General features: G+C 40.5%; 1 protein-coding gene across 1 annotated transcript in view; it reads right to left on the bottom strand.

The window, feature by feature from the left end:
- The window catches only part of LOC146863267 (kyphoscoliosis peptidase-like), a 218,396-nt gene that overhangs the window by 123,075 nt on the left and 74,134 nt on the right, over positions 1 to 21,187 (bottom strand). The window contains exon 5 of the mRNA XM_085642689.1: positions 4,249 to 4,440. Within this exon, the coding sequence (XP_085498815.1) occupies positions 4,249 to 4,440 (192 nt within the window). The remainder of the gene's footprint in view (positions 1 to 4,248; positions 4,441 to 21,187) is intronic.

Below are 21,187 nucleotides of genomic sequence, written 5' to 3'. Positions count from 1 at the left end.
CTGGTGGTAACATCGATGATTGTTTCTAAAATCGATATTAGTGTCCTGGCGATGTCCTAAAGAATAAGTCCCCAGGCTAGGATTCGGATTTATTAAATGCCTATAAAAATACCCAAGGGGAAGAAGGGTGGTATTATAATCCCAGTGGGAGGGCTGTGGGGCTTTGGCTAATGTGCATTGGGCCCATAAAATTTATAATTATACAGTCCCCTTCAAACTTTTTCCTTAAGGGGCCCACCCACCCCACTCTTTGGGTATGGATAATCTCTCCAGCACCATCCATTGGAAATTGGCAATGTCTGGATAACCAATGGAGGGTTCTGTTTTTTAGGCTAACAACATTTTCCTCTTGATCTTTCCTTAGCTTGGGGACATTAGCTAAAACCAGTACATAGGGGCCGCACTCTGGGGGTAGACTGATGCGGGCCGGAATAAGCTTGGCAGTGGTCAATATAGACTGGTCCGGCTTATGTAAGGGATGGGAAGGGTCAGGTCGGCCGTCAGTGTTAGTTTGACCAAGGTGTGCCATGTTACTTATTGGGTCAGTTTGAGCCGTCTCTGTGGGGGTGGCAACCTTAGGGGATATTGGTTTGGGTGCCCGTTTGGCATGGTGTTCTACAGGTGGTAGGCTTTTGCTTGTACTAGGTTTAGAGGGGAACAAGGAGGCACTCTTATTAGTTTTGTTAACCGTTTTGGGCCGGTTTGTTTGTACATCATCAATGATGGTACTCACCCCTGAAGAAGGCAAGATTTCTAAAAGGTGCCCTGAGCTTAATTTAGATACATGATCAATCAATACACTCATCCTTTTTTCAATATTTGATACATGTAAATTCAGAGGGCCCAAAAGAGTAGATATCAGTGTCTCCAGTCTCCCCCAAAATCCCTGAGCCCCTGACACTGTATTAATTTCTATGATAGAGGAGTCCATCCTACTAAGTAAGCCGTCCTGTTTGGCTTTGTCTGGTTCTACGGGAACGGCAGACCTCCGTGATTGGCTATTCCCACCCTTCTGTTTGTTTAGTGCGGGCTCAATATTTTTCCGCTTACTCTTAGCTTTTAGCCTCCTTGCTTTCTGACCCCTTGTTTGTATTGGTCCACTAGGGGTTTTTTCTCCACCTGAGTCCAAAGCAACAGAGTCATGACATAGGTCAATCCCTTCTGTGTGAGTCAAATTGGCTGCTGGGGATGGCAAAAAGTCTATGCCCCTATTTAGGCTTGGATCGGACATAATAGGAGTTGATGATAACCTAGTGTCCGTGGGCAAATGATCATGGGACGGTGTGTTTCCGTTTGCATGGTTCTCTTTAGTGACTGTGCCCGGGAGCCCGGCATAAGATGTAGCAAGTAATGAATCGAGGGATTTTTCAAAAGAGTTATCATGTTGCATAAATAGGGGCAGGCTAGGTGGGAGCGAAAGGCGTCTTTCAGTGTTCTGTATAGCCGTAGCAACAACCCCTATTGTTTTTTGCAACATTTTGTCTATGGCCGTTAAACTTGGCAAAGGGGTAGTAGGTACTGTTTGTTGTTTGGGCTTACCCGGTCTTCTGGGTGCTGCTGAAGTCTTTTTCCCCATGATGTATGTCGGTGCAGATGGCCAGTAGTTATTTCACGGCTAGATAGATGCCCCTGGGCCGGCGATGGTAAAGGGGGGGGCCCTGCCCTGCCTCTTCCTGGCGATGACGGGCAAGGACGGGCCCGCCCTTGGCCCGGGCTTCGCCCGGGCGCTGCCCGCGCGCGTCCCGCACTGCGGGGCACCAGCGACGCTGAAGTAGGGCCAGGCGCTGCCAGATGACGACAGAGGCAAGCGCCCGGTGCGAAGACCTCTGGGAAGTGTGGTTCCCACTACGCTGGCCGTTCCCCTCACGGCGGTGTCGGAAGGGTGGTAGGCTCGTTGGTTTTGCCTCCCTCGTGCAAGCCGTTCCCCTCACGGCGTCCTCCAAGGTGTCCTGCTGGCAAAAACAGGCACTGGCTCCCTCTGCAAGTGCGTCCCGCGCTGCGGGGCACCAGCGACGCTGAAGTAGGGCCAGGCGCTGCCAGATGACGACAGCGGCAAGCGCCCGGCGCGAAGACCTCTGGGAAGTGTGGTTCCCACTACGCTGGCCGTTCCCCTCACGGCGGTGTCGGAAGGGTGGTAGGCTCGTTGGTTTTGCCTCCCTCGTGCAAGCCGTTCCCCTCACGGCGTCCTCCAAGGTGTCCTGCTGGCAAAAACAGGCACTGGCTCCCTCTGCAAGTGCGTAAATCACTCAGCATTACGGCTAGCTCAGGGGGCAGGGGCTGTCCTAAAAAAGTATAGCTTATCCTCAAGCAAACCCGTGACGCCAGCCCTTGAGCTATACAAATGCAAAGTCCAGGCGGTAGCATTGTATGGATCAGAGCTCTGGGGCATTGGCGACACTAAACAACTAACAAATGGGGAAAACAAGTTTGCAAGGAGACTAATGGGACTGCTATCATCAACACCACTTATCCCAATATTCCATTATCTAAACATGAAGTGCATAGGGCAAATTGTAATATTGCAACCACTGCTTTATTAGATATGCTTATGGACAACACCAGAATTAGTGGCATACAGAGAAGGCATAAGAGAACTCTTAGCCATTGACATATGTTTCACCTTTCCTTGGCTAAGATTCATAAAGAAATGGCTTAAACAGTTAGGCCTCAGTTTATATTGGACACAGCCGCATAGCTGAACATCCAGTTGCAAAGACGTACTGAAGAGAACTTATTGGCTACACATCTTGACCGCACTCCATTGCGATCCAAGATCGGGAAGACTAACAACTCAATTCCTTACTATTAAACCTAACCTGATTTTCAAAGAATTTCTCGATAATGTACAACCGTACTTAGCAAGAACTCCTTACCTGAAGTTAAGGGATAACATCTTACAGACCAAGAGCTATACAGCAAAAAGCACTTTATGCACTATATGCACTTTAGGGTCTACTGAAAACACAGCACACATCCTATTATTCTGCCCAACATTTGCCGGGGCAAGGAGGAAATGGATCCGACCGTTGTGCAATACACTGGGATTTAGGAAGCACCAAGAGGCACTGAGGGTGCTGACAGCTAGCACCGCACGTAACATTTGCCTTATCCCGATACTTGTTTGTAGTAGTACTAATAAGAATCAAAATGGGGCTAAAGCTGTGATGTTGCAATGAACAATGTACCCATAATAGGGAAAGTATTTTGAATTATAGAAAACAGTCAGTTATTTTAATCGTAACATACGAAGGTTTAGGCAATTTTAAAAAGTGTTCATATCAGGGGGATGTAATGGAATGCTTAGTGACCGATTTATAGTGTTTTATCTACAGATTGATGATCATTTCAATGAGAATATTTTATACACATTGATTGATGCATTTTAGATCATATTGTGAATATGTTGTATTGCAATGAAACTTTTATGGCCTTTGGCCGAAATAAAGTATTTCAATACACGAAATGCTATTTATGTAATAAAATGTCTCTGTATGCAAATGTATATGGTCCAGACCACGCAAATGGTGAAACATTGCATTTCACAGCATAGATTCCTGATAAGATACCAAGCAGAAGGTGCTCTTTTGGTTCGACATTTCACGGAACAAAGCCACACCATAGATGACATGTACGGGAGGAGATATCGGGAATCTACTGAATATCAGAGAATGTAAATGGATGGACCTCTTGGAGAGCACCAGTAAGGGGATCAATGACATTAATGACATTGCCTTGCGTTGCTTTGCATCGCCTTGCATAATGCAAGGGCAACACAAGCCCTTAGTAAATCTAGCCTCATGTGCACTCTGTTCCTCCCACTGTCAATAGACATTCATTTTCAGTCCCTGAGCAAGGTACCCTGAGAGCCCATCTCTGAACACATTATTATTAAACTTCGGAAATTTGGTATCCTTCAATTTATCATGCGTGGCATGAAGCATTGTTATTGGGTTGAGTATCGGGTCATTGGGTTGTAGCTTGAAAGCATCTGAACAAATGTGCATAAAACTTTCATTCGCCTTTTCAGCACACATAATGAATCTTCACATGTGTGACAGCTTCTCCTTGTTGTGATTAATACCTATGTGTTTGAGTGAGTCTTTCTGGTTGAAGGCACCACTGTGTAAAACCCAGGTGGGGAGCTAGAGTGTGTGAGTTGAGAAGGTTTCACTTCACCTATATATATTGGACAGGTGAGGTAATGCATTTTAACAAAAACAGTGTTCGTGAACATTACCCACGACATACCTTGGTATGAACAGCTTGTTTTTCAGGTCAACAGTTCCGGCTCCCCAGCAGGCATCCAGTAGGTACCAATCATCTTCCAGATTGATCGCATTCCACATGTGGTTGGATTTCTGTTGTTGGCAGTTCTGTCCTTGCCTGTATCCAGCACCACGACTGTAGCCTGACACCTCCTGGCAGGTCACGCCTATCTCACTATGGTATCAAAGAGGACAAATCCATCAAGGTGGGAGGAAACTAGTAATAGAATACAGCAAAGTTACACCAGATACTTCCTCCTCCGGCATCGAATACATGTGTGAATTGTCCCACCTCTCACTACTTACACACACACACGCACACTCTCACTCACTCACTCACACTGAAACAAATTGGGTTATTAATCTGAGAGGAAGTACGTGCCAACTTAATAAGCACAATATGGTTAGGCTAGAACGCAATTCTTAGAAAATCTCTGCTAACTGAGGCACAAGCAAGAGACAACATCCCAGAGATATTCGATCTAGGTACAAGCAGCACCAACAATGTTAACGTCACAAAAACAGTAGAATAACATTTCCAAACCAATTTAGAAAAAAATAGAAAATGGTTTAAGAAGCAAGAATAAACCAAAATGATCAAAATCAATTCAGGGGAATGGAATATGAGAAGTTCAAATTTTTTTGTAAAAATACCCTATAAAGGTAAAGTGCAAATGTAAATTATTAGTTTGTGGTTGATTTGGATCTTGGTGTGATTTCAAACGGTGAAAGAGATGAGATTGGCTTCACCAACAGGTTGAACCAGTAAATGTTTTTACCTTGGGACATAAACTACTTTTTGGAGATCAAAGTCTTCCAACAGGGCAGTGTCCACATCGGAAGATACCATGGTCTGTTGAAGTCAGATTTGTTGTTGTTGAGTTCCAACTGCAACCTTGAATTTGGCACAAAGGGTTCTGACCAAAATACTGTTGGATTCTGCAGCAGGAGAGGTCACCTTGTTCTGAGACAGATTTGCTGTCTTGACCTGGTTCAAGATATTATCTTGACACTTAATCTCTTTTTGGTTTAACAACATAGCAAGGCTGGAAGTTGTAGCTATGCTGTGCTCCACAAAGCCAGGTACCTTTACTGTGATTTCCAGCTGAACCAGTTTTCAGCACAGTAAACTCAGAGCAAGATGAACTTGGCCAGATGAGGATGCACCCTCCCTGGGCAAACCTCTGCACCTTGTCCTTACCTTCTGAAGGAGGAAAAAAATGACTATGTCGCACTATTCGCCAACTGATGGGAACGTTTCTCCTGGTCAATCCTGCAGCTCTTGTGTTCTCAGGGCAGTCTTTTAGGCACTAGGACTATCTCCGGCCCTCGCTCCTGCAGGGTTCAGTTCTCGAAGGTCAGCTGGAGTGTGTGTGAGTCACAAGTCCTTCTGCTGTTTGTGTTACTGAAGCAAGAAGTGAAAAGGGAAAAGATCCTTTGGGAAAAACTGTATAACCTGAGCGTACTTCAATTTCTACACTTCAATCCAGCTTACCCAATACAGAGTGCAGAGCACGTCACCAATAATAGGGGAGGTTCATCTAGGAAGTGCCACATGACTAGATGTAGGTATGAATAGGATTCATTTTTGATTGCAGTGTATGTTACTGTTGGTGCTATTCTGGGCCTTTGCGAAGTATGTTGGTATGAGTATATCTGGCCTGGTAGTAGAGTGTTTTCCCTACTTGTCATTTTATGTTAAATTTGTACAATTGGTGAGAAGATTGCACTATATATATTTAGAGATAATTTTTTATGAACTGCCCTTTTAATGATTTAATTCCATGTCTTTTCTACATTGAATTAGAGGTGCATACAGCTGGAATATTTATATTATAATAGAATGTATTCTACGAATACTGTATGTTTTATTAATTACTCCTATATGTACTAATGGTGTTTATGTAATAGGAAGAAAACTTTTTGCAACCGCTGGACATGACAATTGCCAGAACTAAAACCGAATATCAGTTATAACCCTGTACAGATTAGGAATAATGGAATTATGTTTGTGCTTTATTACACAGGTTGTTACTGGTCCTTTTTACAAGCCTTTTTAAACAATTTAAGAGAGTTTATCAATTGGTCTTGAAAAATATGGAAAAATGTTACATCCATCGAAACGCGTCGACGCACTACTAACTACATAATCCGTGAACACAGGCGGTGGTGAAGGAGTAGAAATCATAAAATACCAAGTTCCACGCCCTATGCACTGTTACATCACGGATATGTAAATCTTAAAGGCATATTTTGTTTGTCTGTTTCGCATTCTCTCTTTTTATCTAGTACTGTTTTTTGGATTGTATAAATTAACTTTTTTTATGATTATTGCAAGGTATATTGTTTATGAATTCATTGTCCTATTTTATTTGTGACTGTGTCAATAAATTACATATATTTTTTATATAGAGAATTTTATTTTACTTTGTTCATCTGTTGATTATATATGGTTCAATCTTCTCTAGTATGAATGAGTGAGATAGAATGGTAATGGTGTAAGCTGGATTGAAGTGTAGAAATTGAAGTACGCTCAGGTTATACAGTTTTTCCCAAAGGATCTTTTCCCTTTTCACTGAATAGTGCCCTACTCCTTTGTTTCTAAGGGGCCCCTCTTCTTCTTTCTGACAGTTTTCAGCACAGGCCTTGTGGCTGAAGAGGTAGCAACAGCTAAGTGGCTGGGTAGCTTGTTGCACCCAAGACGTAGTAGTATATTTATACCACCAAAAACATGAACAATTTTAAAATGTTCAGTTTTTCAGAAGAGCAATTCAACAAACTCATTAATCAAGGTCCCCACAGTGGACCTACCAATGGAACTAACCTAACAAATCATGAGCAACTACTTAAACTTTATAATTTAAAGAAAAAACGTATTCGCACTGAGCTACATGCAGAGTTTCTCATCGAATACCTAAAAGCAGGTGTGATACCAATTGGGCATAAAGTTAGAAATGAGCCGAGACTGTTCATTGAACACAAAGAAACTTGGTCACATATAGCGAATCGTTGCAGCCGCGATTGGCTGATTCTTATTAAAGAAACAGCCCAAGAGGTAATAATAATTGAAAAACAAGCAATTGAGGAACTAGAGAGCAAAAGTAAAGATACCACAATGATAGAGGAAATTAAGAAAAGACTAGAAGAAATGAAACAGGAAACCGAGGGCCATAGAGACTTTTTAGTAAACAAAAAGACTAATAAATTGAGAAAGGACATAGAGAAATTTAGCGCCAAGAGAATATATCCCTATTTAGGGAAAGATTATTATAATGCCAAAGGAGACCAGACATGGGAAAAACCGAATTATCAGAAACCAATATATTCTAGAGGTGGAAACAAAAGGATCACCTTTTCCGATACCTCTTGTTCTAGCACGGATGAAGAAGACCAACATCCTGACACTAGGGGTCGGATGGAATTTAACCAAGATCCGGAGTCTTTTTTAGGGCAACGCCACAAACGAGAACAGGGAAACTTGAGGAACCCCAATCGAGAGGAGCCGGCAAGGAACTATCATCCTCAGGAATATCTAAAGACGAGGAACCGCCGGTATTGACGATAGATAAAATTCCTATTGTTAACCTTTCTTCTAAGTTATTAAAAACAGCAGAAATAGAGGTTCTAGAGAAAGGTTTCAGTTTCGCACCTACAGCAGCTCCTAATAAATTTGAATTTGATAAGGATCTTAAACTCTTTTTTAGAAAGATTAGATTAAAGGATTTCTTTGCAGGAAAGGAGAGTCGCCCTAGTACAAACGTTACAGGCCATCGGGGCAAATCCTCCTTCAGTCCCAATTTAGGACAAGTGAACAGTAACACAGCTGTCTTTGAAAAAACTGTAGAGATAGAGATGAAAAATCTATTGGATCGGCCTTATAAATTTAACAATAACCTCCCATTTGAACACAGGAAGGCACTTAAAGAACTTAACAAGGACACCAATATTATTATTAAACCCGCCGATAAAGGCAGAGGAGTCGTTATCTTCAATCAAGATGAGTATGATAGAAAAATGATGAGCCTACTCAATGTGAGAGAACATTACCAATAGGTGTCCCATTAAAAAAATATCCAAAAGATGTGTTTGAACCGCTAGATATAGCCACCCATGAAGATTGGATTAGTGATGAAGAATATAAATTTGTATGCAATTTAGATCCTGTTACTCCCGCAATATATGGATTACCCAAGATCCACAAGGATATTAAGAATCCCCCGATGTGACCCATCGTTAGCAGCATAGGTTCCATCTTAGAACCTCTACGCGAATATGCTGACTTTTTTCTAAAACCTATTGTTGCCAGACAGAGATCTTATTTGAGAGACTCAGCGCATGCAATTGCAACATTTGAGGGATTGAACTTCAATGGGGTGACCCAATTTTTGGTCACCCTAGACATCGAAGCTTTGTATACCAATGTTCCCCAAGATGATACTATTAAAACAGTAGGAACTATGCTTCAAGCAGAAGACCTAAGGGGAGGCAATATTGATTTTATAATGAGCTGCGTAAGCATGGTATTGAAGAATAACCTTTTTTATATCAGAAGGATTTATACCGCCAAATCAAAGGGACCAGCATGGGCACAACCTGCGCCCCAAGTCTGGCTTGTCTTTATGTGAGCAACTTTGAACAGATTCATGTGTTCAATGAATTAGCTCAGTTTTTCGAAAACATCAGTCACTGGTACCGCTTCATTGATTATATCATTTTCATATGGAGCGGTTCCAGTGACTAACTGGAAGAATTTATAGCCTGGCTCAATCTAGGTGACTCCAATCTCAATTTTACCTCACAGTGGAGTAACTCACATATAAATTTTTTAGACATCTGTATCAAAAATAGTAATAACATATTAGAGGTTGAGTTATATAGTAAACCAACAGACAAAAACACTTTATTACACTATAAAAGTCATCACCCAAAGGCACAAAAGATAACATTCCCTTTGAAGAATTCCTACGATTGCGTAGGAGCTGCACTAATTAAGAAGACTTTTATGTTCATTCTGATAATCTGAAAAAGAAATTAGTGGATAAGGGTTACCCCAAAAAATTGATTACAAATTCTTTTAAAAGAGCTAGGTTCTATGATAGGGAGGCCATGCTTGACATAAATAGAAAGAAAGAGAAGAACAAAACCACTGAAAAGATTGTGTTCGTTAGCAAGTTCTCACAAGTGAGCAACCAAATAAAAAACATAATTAATAGGAATTGGAAAATCATCAATTGTGAGAGAGAAGAACCTTTTGAAAAACCTTTGTTTGCTTTCAAGCGTAACACAAACCTTCGCAATTCCTTAGTTCATACTTATATGGATAATGAACAGAATATCCAAACCACTATGTTCCAAACTAGAGCAATAGGAAATAACAAATGTGGAACTTGTTCAGTCTGTGAACAATGCATAGTTGATAAGAAGATAGAGTATAGAGATAATACCTACCTATCAAAAGATTTGACCAACTGTAGAACCAAAAACGTGGTTTACTTCGTGGTTTGCCCATGTGGACTTGGCTACGTGGGCGAGACAGGACGTGAACTACGATTCAGACTAACCGAACATAAGTCTGCTTTACGGACCTCAAAAGAAAATGCACCACTGACAGCACATTTCCTCCAGAATAACCACAAGTGCGAGGATCTCAAGTGGTTCATACTGGAAAAAATCAAATATAATAGACGTGGTGGTAACGTAGAAAAGCTGAGAAAAATGAGGGAACAATGGTTTATGTGCAAATTAGGTACGATCACTAAGGGCCTTAATTCTAGGGAAGACTGGATGGCATTTATTACGTAGATAGATCAGCGTGTGGAGGGAGAGAAGGAATAGGTTTCTGTGCTTAAAACACTTTAGGAAGTGAAAACGATCCTTTGCCATTTGTGGACTCTCTAGCCCTCTATTTTATTACTGACGTTCTATATCTAATTAGAGGACTATTCTTTATTAAAAAATAAAGGAACTATATTTTCTCCGATGCAAGTCTTAGCTCAAGAGGCCGACATTCTGTTTTTTATAAAGGTTTAATACATCATAGGGAAGTCCCCTGTCTAAACCTTTCACTTATTACTATAGTGAACTTAATCGAACTTAGTCCATTCCAAGATGGCGCTTTCTATTCCCCACTCTCTTGTAGATTGGTAACCTCTTTTGGAGAAGATAAACCGTTCTCCATCTACAGATTCAGGAGGCCAATATTGCACAAGAATATTATATAAAGTTTTATCGTGAGGCAGATGCAGACATACGATTGTTTATTGTAATTGTGAAGCGAGAGTAGTTTTATGGAAAATATTTAAAACAGGCAAAGATGGCACCCATAGTGATAAACGCGTACTTTCACCCACAGCTTAGACTCTATGGTTGAGTCTAACCCGGAAGTGGTAGTACGCATTAGGTCACGGCGTTACATCAGTGAGAGTTACATCAATTAGAAGAATTAGGCGCACTCGTGAATCTCCATAAGTATAAATACAACAGGTAATCTTTACTCCACTACCATTCCCCGACTGATTCCATGCGGGAGCGTGCATCCTTTGAAGTAAGTGGCGGCATTTTGAACTAGAGTATCCGTTTAGAAAAAGGTAGCACTACGAGCCGTATTGGGACTCTTAACGTAATAACTTAAACAAGCGGCAGTATATCTGTCAGGAGCCTGTTCCAATAAATTTGGGCAGCCACATCGACCAAACCGGGGTATTTAATATATGAGCCGTAGTAGTTTTTAAAGGGGCTCATATGACTATTTAGAAGGAACGGAGCTAGCGGTAACCCTCTTGGACAGCACCGGATTATCAGTTCCCCTCTGTGTTAATAGGTGATAAGTTCAGATTCACCCTCTGTGTGCGCTCTCGACTGGTACCCGCTAACACAATACCTCCCCAACCTCTGGGGCAAGATAGGAACATAGACAGCAAAAGGCGCACCACAATCTCAAAGTAGATCAAAATCAGTCCATATACATCCAATTTTTCTTTTTCAAAAGAATCTTCTTTATTTTTCATATGTTAAAATGATATTTAAGAGCAGCCAGAGCAGCCGACGCGTTTCGTCCACTTGGGACTTCTTCAGGGCTGCAAGGTGTATATATAAAACAATATATAAATACAATGAATACCAATATACAATATATACATAACAAACAACATTATTATAAATCTTAGACAAAAAATACATAAAGTACTAATGAGACGGAAGACAGAGGACAAAAATAAACCAAACATATCAAAACATAAACAATTTAAAAACAGGGTTATAAATCAATTAATCCTTGCTATTGATTTATATTCAATAGTTTTCGGTATCAGTAAGTAATCAATTCTATGGCATGTTTCCGATTGAATAGGAATTTTAAAACTGCACCATTATGTGATGCAACTGGTTTTTAGAAAAATACATAAACCATCGTTAGTTGAGTCAGAAGGGGAAAAGAGTAGCTATCAACAGGCTCAAAGAGGTGTCACCGGAAGTAGAAAGAGAGCGAGAAAAGGGCGGTTCAAAGATGTACCCACCGTTGGAGACAAAACATCTGTTTATGTGATTCTTGCTTGAGAGTTCAGGGATAACTATTCAGAGTCACTAAAGAATGTCAAAAAACGGAGAAGCATTAACCAGCGTAGTCTTCTAATATTTGCAGAGTGTCAAAGGTACATTTTATGTTATGATAGCCTAAAGAATTAGGCAAAAAATGTAATACAAAGTCTCTCAAAAGGTTTCATTCAATGTCACTGAGAGAGATCCAAAATTTATATATAGAGGGTCATTCCTCAACGTAGTGTTTTAATATTCGCAGAAACCAGAGTGACACAGATACAACTTATTTTAATGATAACCTAAGGAGTTAAAAGGAAGTGGGGTATAACGCTTAGCAAAGGGTCATATGCAAGAAGTCGGTAGCGCAAATGAGTCAAACTATAGAAACTAATTCCAGTGTCACAAGTAAGCCCCCAAAAGGCGAGTTCACTGTACAAAAATACATAGGGGCTAAGAGAAAATAAAACAAACCCCATAAGGGTATCTGTACTTACATAGATAGTGAGTATGTCAAAATAGAATACTGGTCTTGTGTCGATGGGTAGCAAATGCGCGTCCCTTCTTAGTAAGAATCAAGCGTCCAATTAAGTAAAAATCAACGATATAGTGGGTTCCCGAATCTTTAGAATGCCTAAGTTGAGAACACAATAAACTAATGATTAGGATCAATAGTTGCGTTTTCAAATAGATTCAACTAACCCATTCACAGTATAAGGTATAGGTAAGTATAAATCTGGGCAAAAACGTTATAATTGTGACAAAAGAATATTCCTTGTATCAACGGGACAAAGGGTTTAACCCTTAACATATATCCACAGAGTTTTATTACTAAAGTGCCATCAATCCTAAAAAGCAAGCTCAATCAAAGTTTTTGAGCTTGCCAACAATACTGCTAAGTTAGGTCATTTTTAAGTCCTCAAAGACAGCATTCGTCCAAACCCCCAAGGCACCTACCCGATTCCGCATCCTTCGGGACCTCGATTGAAATCCTCTGGTTTTCCGTAACACCGAGGCTCCTGCTCGTGTGTTTATATAGTGATTTACCCCATGTCAACTCCGAACACCTGTGTCCCTGCCTCGTAACCAGGATTTGCATCACGGCGAGATAACTAGAGGTAGCATGTAAACGCAGTGGCCATTTTGGAAGGGTGCAGTGTAATCAGCCTACTAATGTCAAAAACATTTCGAACAAGATCGGTAATAATATAATGTAATAGCGGACGGCACGTAAATTCATCGCCGTGCATCTGGTGCATGATAACTACAAAAGAAAGGGGGGTATGTAGATAGAGAGTAAGCAAAACTACGTTAAAGTGGTAGTGCGTAAACGCAGTGGCCATTTTGGAAGGGTGCATAGTAATCAGCCTGCTAGTGTCAAAAGGGTTAGGAACAAGGTCGATAATAATATAATATAATAGTGGACGGCACGTATGTTTGTTACTGTGCATCTGGTTCATGATAACTGCGTCAAAAAAGGGGGGGGGGTGTCGATAGAGAGAAAATAACACTCCGTATGAGCCCAAAGACGGACAGAGCAGCCGCCATTTTGGAAAAGGAAAGTATTGTAAGCATAGTGGCCATCTTAGAAAGGTGAAAAGAGTGATCGACCTGGTCATGTCGACAGAGTCTGAAAAAAGACGAAATTGCAATTGAAGGTATAATATAATTGCGGACGGCGCGCATATCCATTATCTTAACTCGTAAGAAGGGGTGTGTTAATACAAATTAAGCAACACTCCGTAGATTCCTGAAAATGGGCAAATCAGCCGCCATTTTAGAGCAGGAAAGAAATATAAACATAGTGGCCAACTTGGAAGGGTCGACACGGTTTGAAAGAAAAAGAAATGTTAAAATTGAAGGTATGATGTAATAAGAATGCCAATATGTGTATCGAATAAATTTCGAAGTTAACAAACCCATTTTAAATACATGTGAATATAGTCACATGTTGTATTTGCAGTACTAATGTCACACTGAAGTTCAACCATTGTGAATCATAAATCAATCATTAATGTGCATATTTGCAGTACTAATGTCACACTGAAGTTCAACCATTGTGAATCATAAATCAATCATTAATGTGCATAATCACATAATCACATAGATATTGTCAATTCAAAGAAAGAACCGGAAAATATAGTTTGGTAAGGCGACAAGATCAGGCATATATAAACTAACAGCATGAACCAGGCTATACCAAGAACACATAATAACCACAATCACAATGAATGAACATATGTAGGTCAGTAACGTGAGCTAGACTATACCAGGAGCACATAGTAATAACAATCACAGTGAGAGAAGGCACATAACGTGGCAGTTATCAAAATTCCACGTTATGGAATCATACATAATTAACACACAAGGATACATATCGGCATCAACATTTTGTTTTTCCAGAACAGCAGGGGATAGAATTAACTTAGTCGAAAAAGATGAGCGGTTGGTACTAAAAAAATTCATATGCAAAATTACATAGTCATCTGTGGTCGGATTAAGTTGTTCTTAAATCTCATGATTTCTACAGGAAATAATGCATTTCAGATTCTGTGTTATGCCCCATTTCCACACATCGGAGCCTACATATCCAACCCGCCTCGTTGCGCCTCAGTTCCAACTCCCTATCCCCTCCTCTGGGGGATGGTTGTATATGATCTATCCCAAAGAACCACAGTTCATTTGGCTTGTGCCCTTTGTCCTGGATGTGTGTAGTAAGGGGATACTTGGAATCACCTTTTACTGCCGCTCTTAGGTGTTCCTGTATTCTGGTCTTAAGTTCCCTTTTTGTGCTACCTACGTAAATGATGTTACATGGACAGCCTAGGATGTATGTTACAAAAGTTGTTTTGCACGTAATGGTGTGCTTGATCTTGTGTGTTTTATCAGTGTTGTATCTAAACGTACGTGTTTTGTTTCTTCCCAGTTTGCAGACATTACATTTCATACATGTAAAGAAGCCCCCGTTTCCCTCTGTCAGCCAGTTTGGGGGTTTGGGGGATGTTACAAAGCTGGGACATAAAATGTCCCTCAAACTTTGGCCCCGTCTGTAGGTTACCCTGGGTGTGTTAGGGATTTCATCCTTCAGACCAGGTATTTCACATAGTAATCTCCAATGTTTCCTCAAAATGTTATAAATCCGATTACTATCTTTGTTGAAGGTGGTAACGAGAGCAATGGTAGATTGTTTTTCAATACGTGATGTTTTTTTCTTCTTCTCCAGAGTATTTTCTCTCTTTATCTTGTAAGCCCTCTTTTCGACCTTATTCATGAGGGGCACAGGGTAACCTCTATTGATGAATCTGTTTTTGGTCTCTGTTATATTACGGATGAATCCGTCCTGAGTGCTGCAGATCCTCCTCATTCTTATCATTTCCCCAAAAGGGATGTTATTGACAACATGTCGGGGATGGGCACTTTCATAACGCAGTACACTATTACAGGCAGTGCTCTTGCGGTATACCGTGCTCTGTATTGTGTTATTCTGAACAAAAAACTGGATGTCCAGGAAATCAATCCTCTCCTTACTCCAGTTGATTGTGAATCTTATGTTGTATGGGTTATCATTGAGGAAATGAAAGTAACTCATCAGTTCAGGGACAGGTCCATTCCAGATGATGATGACATCATCTATGTACCTGCCCCAGAATAGTATGTATTCCATCCATGTGGAGGCGTGGCGGCCCCAGGCGTGCACCCGCTCATACCAGCCCATGAAGAGGCCGGCATAAGCAGGCGCAAACCTGGAACCCATGGCAGTGCCCTGTGTCTGTTGAAACCACTTATTGTCGTGGAGAAAGTAGTTTTTGGACAGGATGATGTCTGTCATCTCCATTAACATCTCATTATGGGATAGGTGGACAGCAGATCTTTGTCCCAAAAAGAATTCTAATGCCCTAAAGCCAAATTCTTTTTTAATGCTGGTATAAAGACTGGACACATCGAGGGTAGTAAAGATTAAGGTGTCTGTCCATTCCAAGCCCTCAAGTTTGGATAAAATGTCCTTGCTATCCCTCACATAAGCAGGTAGGTTTTGGACCAATGGCTGTAAAAAGCCATCCACATATTCCGATAATCTCTCTGTAGGAGAGTTAATACCGGAAATGATCGGTCGGCCAGGTGGGAAAGGAGCTCCTTTATGCACTTTAGGTAAAATGTAAATACACGGGAAAGTGGGCTCCCCGACAGCAAGGTATTCGTATTCCTTGCCATCAATTAACCCAATCTCCCGCCATTCAACTAGTTTGCCATTGATGTATTTGCATAGTGATTTCATCGGGTTATGAGACAGTTTCATATAGCAGTTAGTGTCAGCCAATTGTCTTTCTATCTCTCCCATGTAGTCCACTTTGTCCATCACCACCACGTTACCCCCTTTGTCAGCCTCACGGATGACCAACGCAGGATTAGATTTCAAATCCCTCAAAGCGCGATTTTCGGCTGTGGTGAGGTTGTATGTTGTATTATGGTTTACATGACGTGTGGCCTGGAGCTTGTATAGATCCTGGCTTACTTTTTCCCAAAAGATATCAATATTTGAGTGTGTGCCTGTGGGTATGAATTTAGATCTTTCCTTTAGACCACTGTTAATGGTAAGGTCCTCATCAATATTAAGTTCAGTACGTAACGAGTCTGTGTCCATTTCTGTTTCAAACTGTATAGATAACATGGATTTGAGAGCATTGAATTCCGCAACTGTTTGTTCCGAACCCCCATGGGCTTGTTGGTTGTTAGTACACATAGGCCAGACTCTTGAGAAATGTTCTTTCAATTTTATTTGCCGCACAAATTTAAACAGGTCAACAAAAACATCAACATCCCTGCCAGATTGGGTTGGGCAGAATCCTAAGCCTTTACTGAGAACAGATAATTCACAGGTTGACAAAGTTATATGTGACAAATTAACAATCCTCAATTCCTCCATTGTGGGTTCCTCATTACGGTTTAATTCCTGTTCCCTCCCCTCCTCGATCTCGTTGACCTGTCTGAGGTCATATTTGTTGTGTTTTTGTTTTTCTCGCTGTTTCTGCCATCGCCTACCGCCCCTTCTTGTCCTTGTTCCTTTGGAGCTAATCTCCCCCCTACTCTCACCTTCTCCAGTTCCAATAAAAAAGAAGAGGGTTGGGCAATCTTAGGTTGTATAGGTGTTAAATCTTCTGGTGGTATAGAGCTGACTGAAGAGGAAATCGAGGACACACTACCCGCAAGTGAGGAACCCAGTGTGTCCTCACGTAGTCTTTTCCCCTCTCCCACAGCCTTGATGTTATCATACTTGCGGGCAAAGGTATAAACCCTACCATCTCTGTAATCTTTGTCGTCTCTACGTATCTTCTTCACCTTTTTGTCCTTGAGATAGATTTGATAATCCTCAAGGATTTTGTTAAGAATCTCGTAATTCTTTCGAATTGCCTCCTTAGGCTCCAGTGTAGAAATCTCAGCCTCTAGGTCACTAATCTCCTGTTGCAACTTCTTCCCTTTCCCCTCTGCGTTTTTAATGAGTATCCGCATCATTACAAAAGGCATGGCATGGCATTCTTATTACATCATACCTTCAATTTTAACATTTCTTTTTCTTTCAAACCGTGTCGACCCTTCCAAGTTGGCCACTATGTTTATATTTCTTTCCTGCTCTAAAATGGCGGCTGATTTGCCCATTTTCAGGAATCTACGGAGTGTTGCTTAATTTGTATTAACACACCCCTTCTTACGAGTTAAGATAATGGATATGCGCGCCGTCCGCAATTATATTATACCTTCAATTGCAATTTCGTCTTTTTTCAGACTCTGTCGACATGACCAGGTCGATCACTCTTTTCACCTTTCTAAGATGGCCACTATGCTTACAATACTTTCCTTTTCCAAAATGGCGGCTGCTCTGTCCGTCTTTGGGCTCATACGGAGTGTTATTTTCTCTCTATCGACACCCCCCCCCTTTTTTGACGCAGTTATCATGAACCAGATGCACAGTAACAAACATACGTGCCGTCCACTATTATATTATATTATTATCGACCTTGTTCCTAACCCTTTTGACACTAGCAGGCTGATTACTATGCACCCTTCCAAAATGGCCACTGCGTTTACGCACTACCACTTTAACGTAGTTTTGCTTACTCTCTATCTACATACCCCCCTTTCTTTTGTAGTTATCATGCACCAGATGCACGGCGATGAATTTACGTGCCGTCCGCTATTACATTATATTATTACCGATCTTGTTCGAAATGTTTTTGACATTAGTAGGCTGATTACACTGCACCCTTCCAAAATGGCCACTGCGTTTACATGCTACCTCTAGTTATCTCGCCGTGATGCAAATCCTGGTTACGAGGCAGGGACACAGGTGTTCGGAGTTGACATGGGGTAAATCACTATATAAACACACGAGCAGGAGCCTCGGTGTTACGGAAAACCAGAGGATTTCAATCGAGGTCCCGAAGGATGCGGAATCGGGTAGGTGCCTTGGGGGTTTGGACGAATGCTGTCTTTGAGGACTTAAAAATGACCTAACTTAGCAGTATTGTTGGCAAGCTCAAAAACTTTGATTGAGCTTGCTTTTTAGGATTGATGGCACTTTAGTAATAAAACTCTGTGGATATATGTTAAGGGTTAAACCCTTTGTCCCGTTGATACAAGGAATATTCTTTTGTCACAATTATAACGTTTTTGCCCAGATTTATACTTACCTATACCTTATACTGTGAATGGGTTAGTTGAATCTATTTGAAAACGCAACTATTGATCCTAATCATTAGTTTATTGTGTTCTCAACTTAGGCATTCTAAAGATTCGGGAACCCACTATATCGTTGATTTTTACTTAATTGGACGCTTGATTCTTACTAAGAAGGGACGCGCATTTGCTACCCATCGACACAAGACCAGTATTCTATTTTGACATACTCACTATCTATGTAAGTACAGATACCCTTATGGGGTTTGTTTTATTTTCTCTTAGCCCCTATGTATTTTTGTACAGTGAACTCGCCTTTTGGGGGCTTACTTGTGACACTGGAATTAGTTTCTATAGTTTGACTCATTTGCGCTACCGACTTCTTGCATATGACCCTTTGCTAAGCGTTATACCCCACTTCCTTTTAACTCCTTAGGTTATCATTAAAATAAGTTGTATCTGTGTCACTCTGGTTTCTGCGAATATTAAAACACTACGTTGAGGAATGACCCTCTATATATAAATTTTGGATCTCTCTCAGTGACATTGAATGAAACCTTTTGAGAGACTTTGTATTACATTTTTTGCCTAATTCTTTAGGCTATCATAACATAAAATGTACCTTTGACACTCTGCAAATATTAGAAGACTACGCTGGTTAATGCTTCTCCGTTTTTTGACATTCTTTAGTGACTCTGAATAGTTATCCCTGAACTCTCAAGCAAGAATCACATAAACAGATGTTTTGTCTCCAACGGTGGGTACATCTTTGAACCGCCCTTTTCTCGCTCTCTTTCTACTTCCGGTGACACCTCTTTGAGCCTGTTGATAGCTACTCTTTTCCCCTTCTGACTCAACTAACGATGGTTTATGTATTTTTCTAAAAACCAGTTGCATCACATAATGGTGCAGTTTTAAAATTCCTATTCAATCGGAAACATGCCATAGAATTGATTACTTACTGATACCGAAAACTATTGAATATAAATCAATAGCAAGGATTAATTGATTTATAACCCTGTTTTTAAATTGTTTATGTTTTGATATGTTTGGTTTATTTTTGTCCTCTGTCTTCCGTCTCATTAGTACTTTATGTATTTTTTGTCTAAGATTTATAATAATGTTGTTTGTTATGTATATATTGTATATTGGTATTCATTGTATTTATATATTGTTTTATATATACACCTTGCAGCCCTGAAGAAGTCCCAAGTGGACGAAACGCGTCGGCTGCTCTGGCTGCTCTTAAATATCATTTTAACATATGAAAAATAAAGAAGATTCTTTTGAAAAAGAAAAATTGGATGTATATGGACTGATTTTGATCTACTTTGAGATTGTGGTGCGCCTTTTGCTGTCTATGTTCCTGGGCTCATATGACTATCTTAGAGAGATTGCCAGGTGGTATTCGGACCTGCGTGTAGACTTCGTAGGCACTCAGGCTCTCCTTTCTCTCTGCGCGTTATTTAATATCTTTGAGCACTTAAGGAGGGTGGCTGTCTATTATATAGGATAGTCTTAGCATTTTTAGCCACATTTTGCTGGCATTCGAGAGCAGTTGGAGGCACCTAGAAGCCATTATTCATATTTGTCTTTTGCCCCTCTCTCGCGCTCCACAGACTCTTTTTAATCTATATGGGAGCACTTGAAGGCTATGATCATTTGAACAGCCTCCACAGCAACTACGGCACATCTTAAAGAAACTATATAGACCATATAGAAGCTAGAGTTGCCCATATTTAAGGTAAATACTAGCAGTTTATCGTTTTTCTTTGAGATATTGGACTATTGAGCTAGCGAATTTTGATTTTGACATTTTGTGCTTTACAGAACCTACTATTTTTATTCTTGAACGGGACCGCTACTACATATACTGGCCCTAAGTATTTTATTAAAAGCAACCATTTTAAAGAAGACCGAAGGTGAGACTTACTCCTTTCTTGCCTATAGTGAGGCTAGTTTTGGATATCCTTCTGAGGCCTATTTTCTCATGACTATACCTCTATTCCTTCAGATACACTGTGTGGCCATTTATAAATTGATATAGAGGCTTTTCGGGGAAGTCGTGTGACATCATCTCGACCCCAATACAGAGTGCAGAGCACGTCACCAATAATAGGGGAGGTTCATCTAGGAAGTGCCACATGACTAGATGTAGGTATGAATAGGATTCATTTTTGATTGGAGTGTATGTTACTGTTGGTGCTATTCTGGGCCTTTGCGAAGTATGTTGGTATGAGTATATCTGGCCTGGTAGTAGAGCGTTATCCCTACTTGTCATTTTACATTAAATTTGTACAATTGGTGAGAAGATTGCACTATATATATTTAGAGATAATTTTTTATGAACTGCCCTTTTAATGATTTAATTCCATGTCTTTTCTACAGTGAATTAGAGGTGCATACAGCTGGAATATTTATATTATAATAGAATGTATTCTGCGAATACTGTATGTTTTATTAATTACTCCTATATGTTCTAATGGTGTTTATGTAATAGGAAGAAAACTTTTTGCAACCGCTGGACATGACAATTGCCAGAACTAAAACCGAATATCAGTTATAACCCTGTACAGATTAGGAATAATGGACGGATGTTTGTGCTTTATTAAACAGGTTGTTACTGGTCGTTTTTACAAGCCTTTTAAACAATTTAAGAGAGTTTATCGATTGGTCTTGCAAAAGATGGAAAAAGATTACATCCATCGAAACACGTC

The sequence above is a fragment of the Triturus cristatus genome, chromosome 2_2, assembly GCF_964204655.1.
Source record: "Triturus cristatus chromosome 2_2, aTriCri1.1, whole genome shotgun sequence".
NCBI classification, from domain to species: Eukaryota; Metazoa; Chordata; class Amphibia; order Caudata; family Salamandridae; genus Triturus; species Triturus cristatus.
Note: the sequence above shows the minus strand (reverse complement) of the source record. Positions and strands in the feature narration are given on the sequence as shown.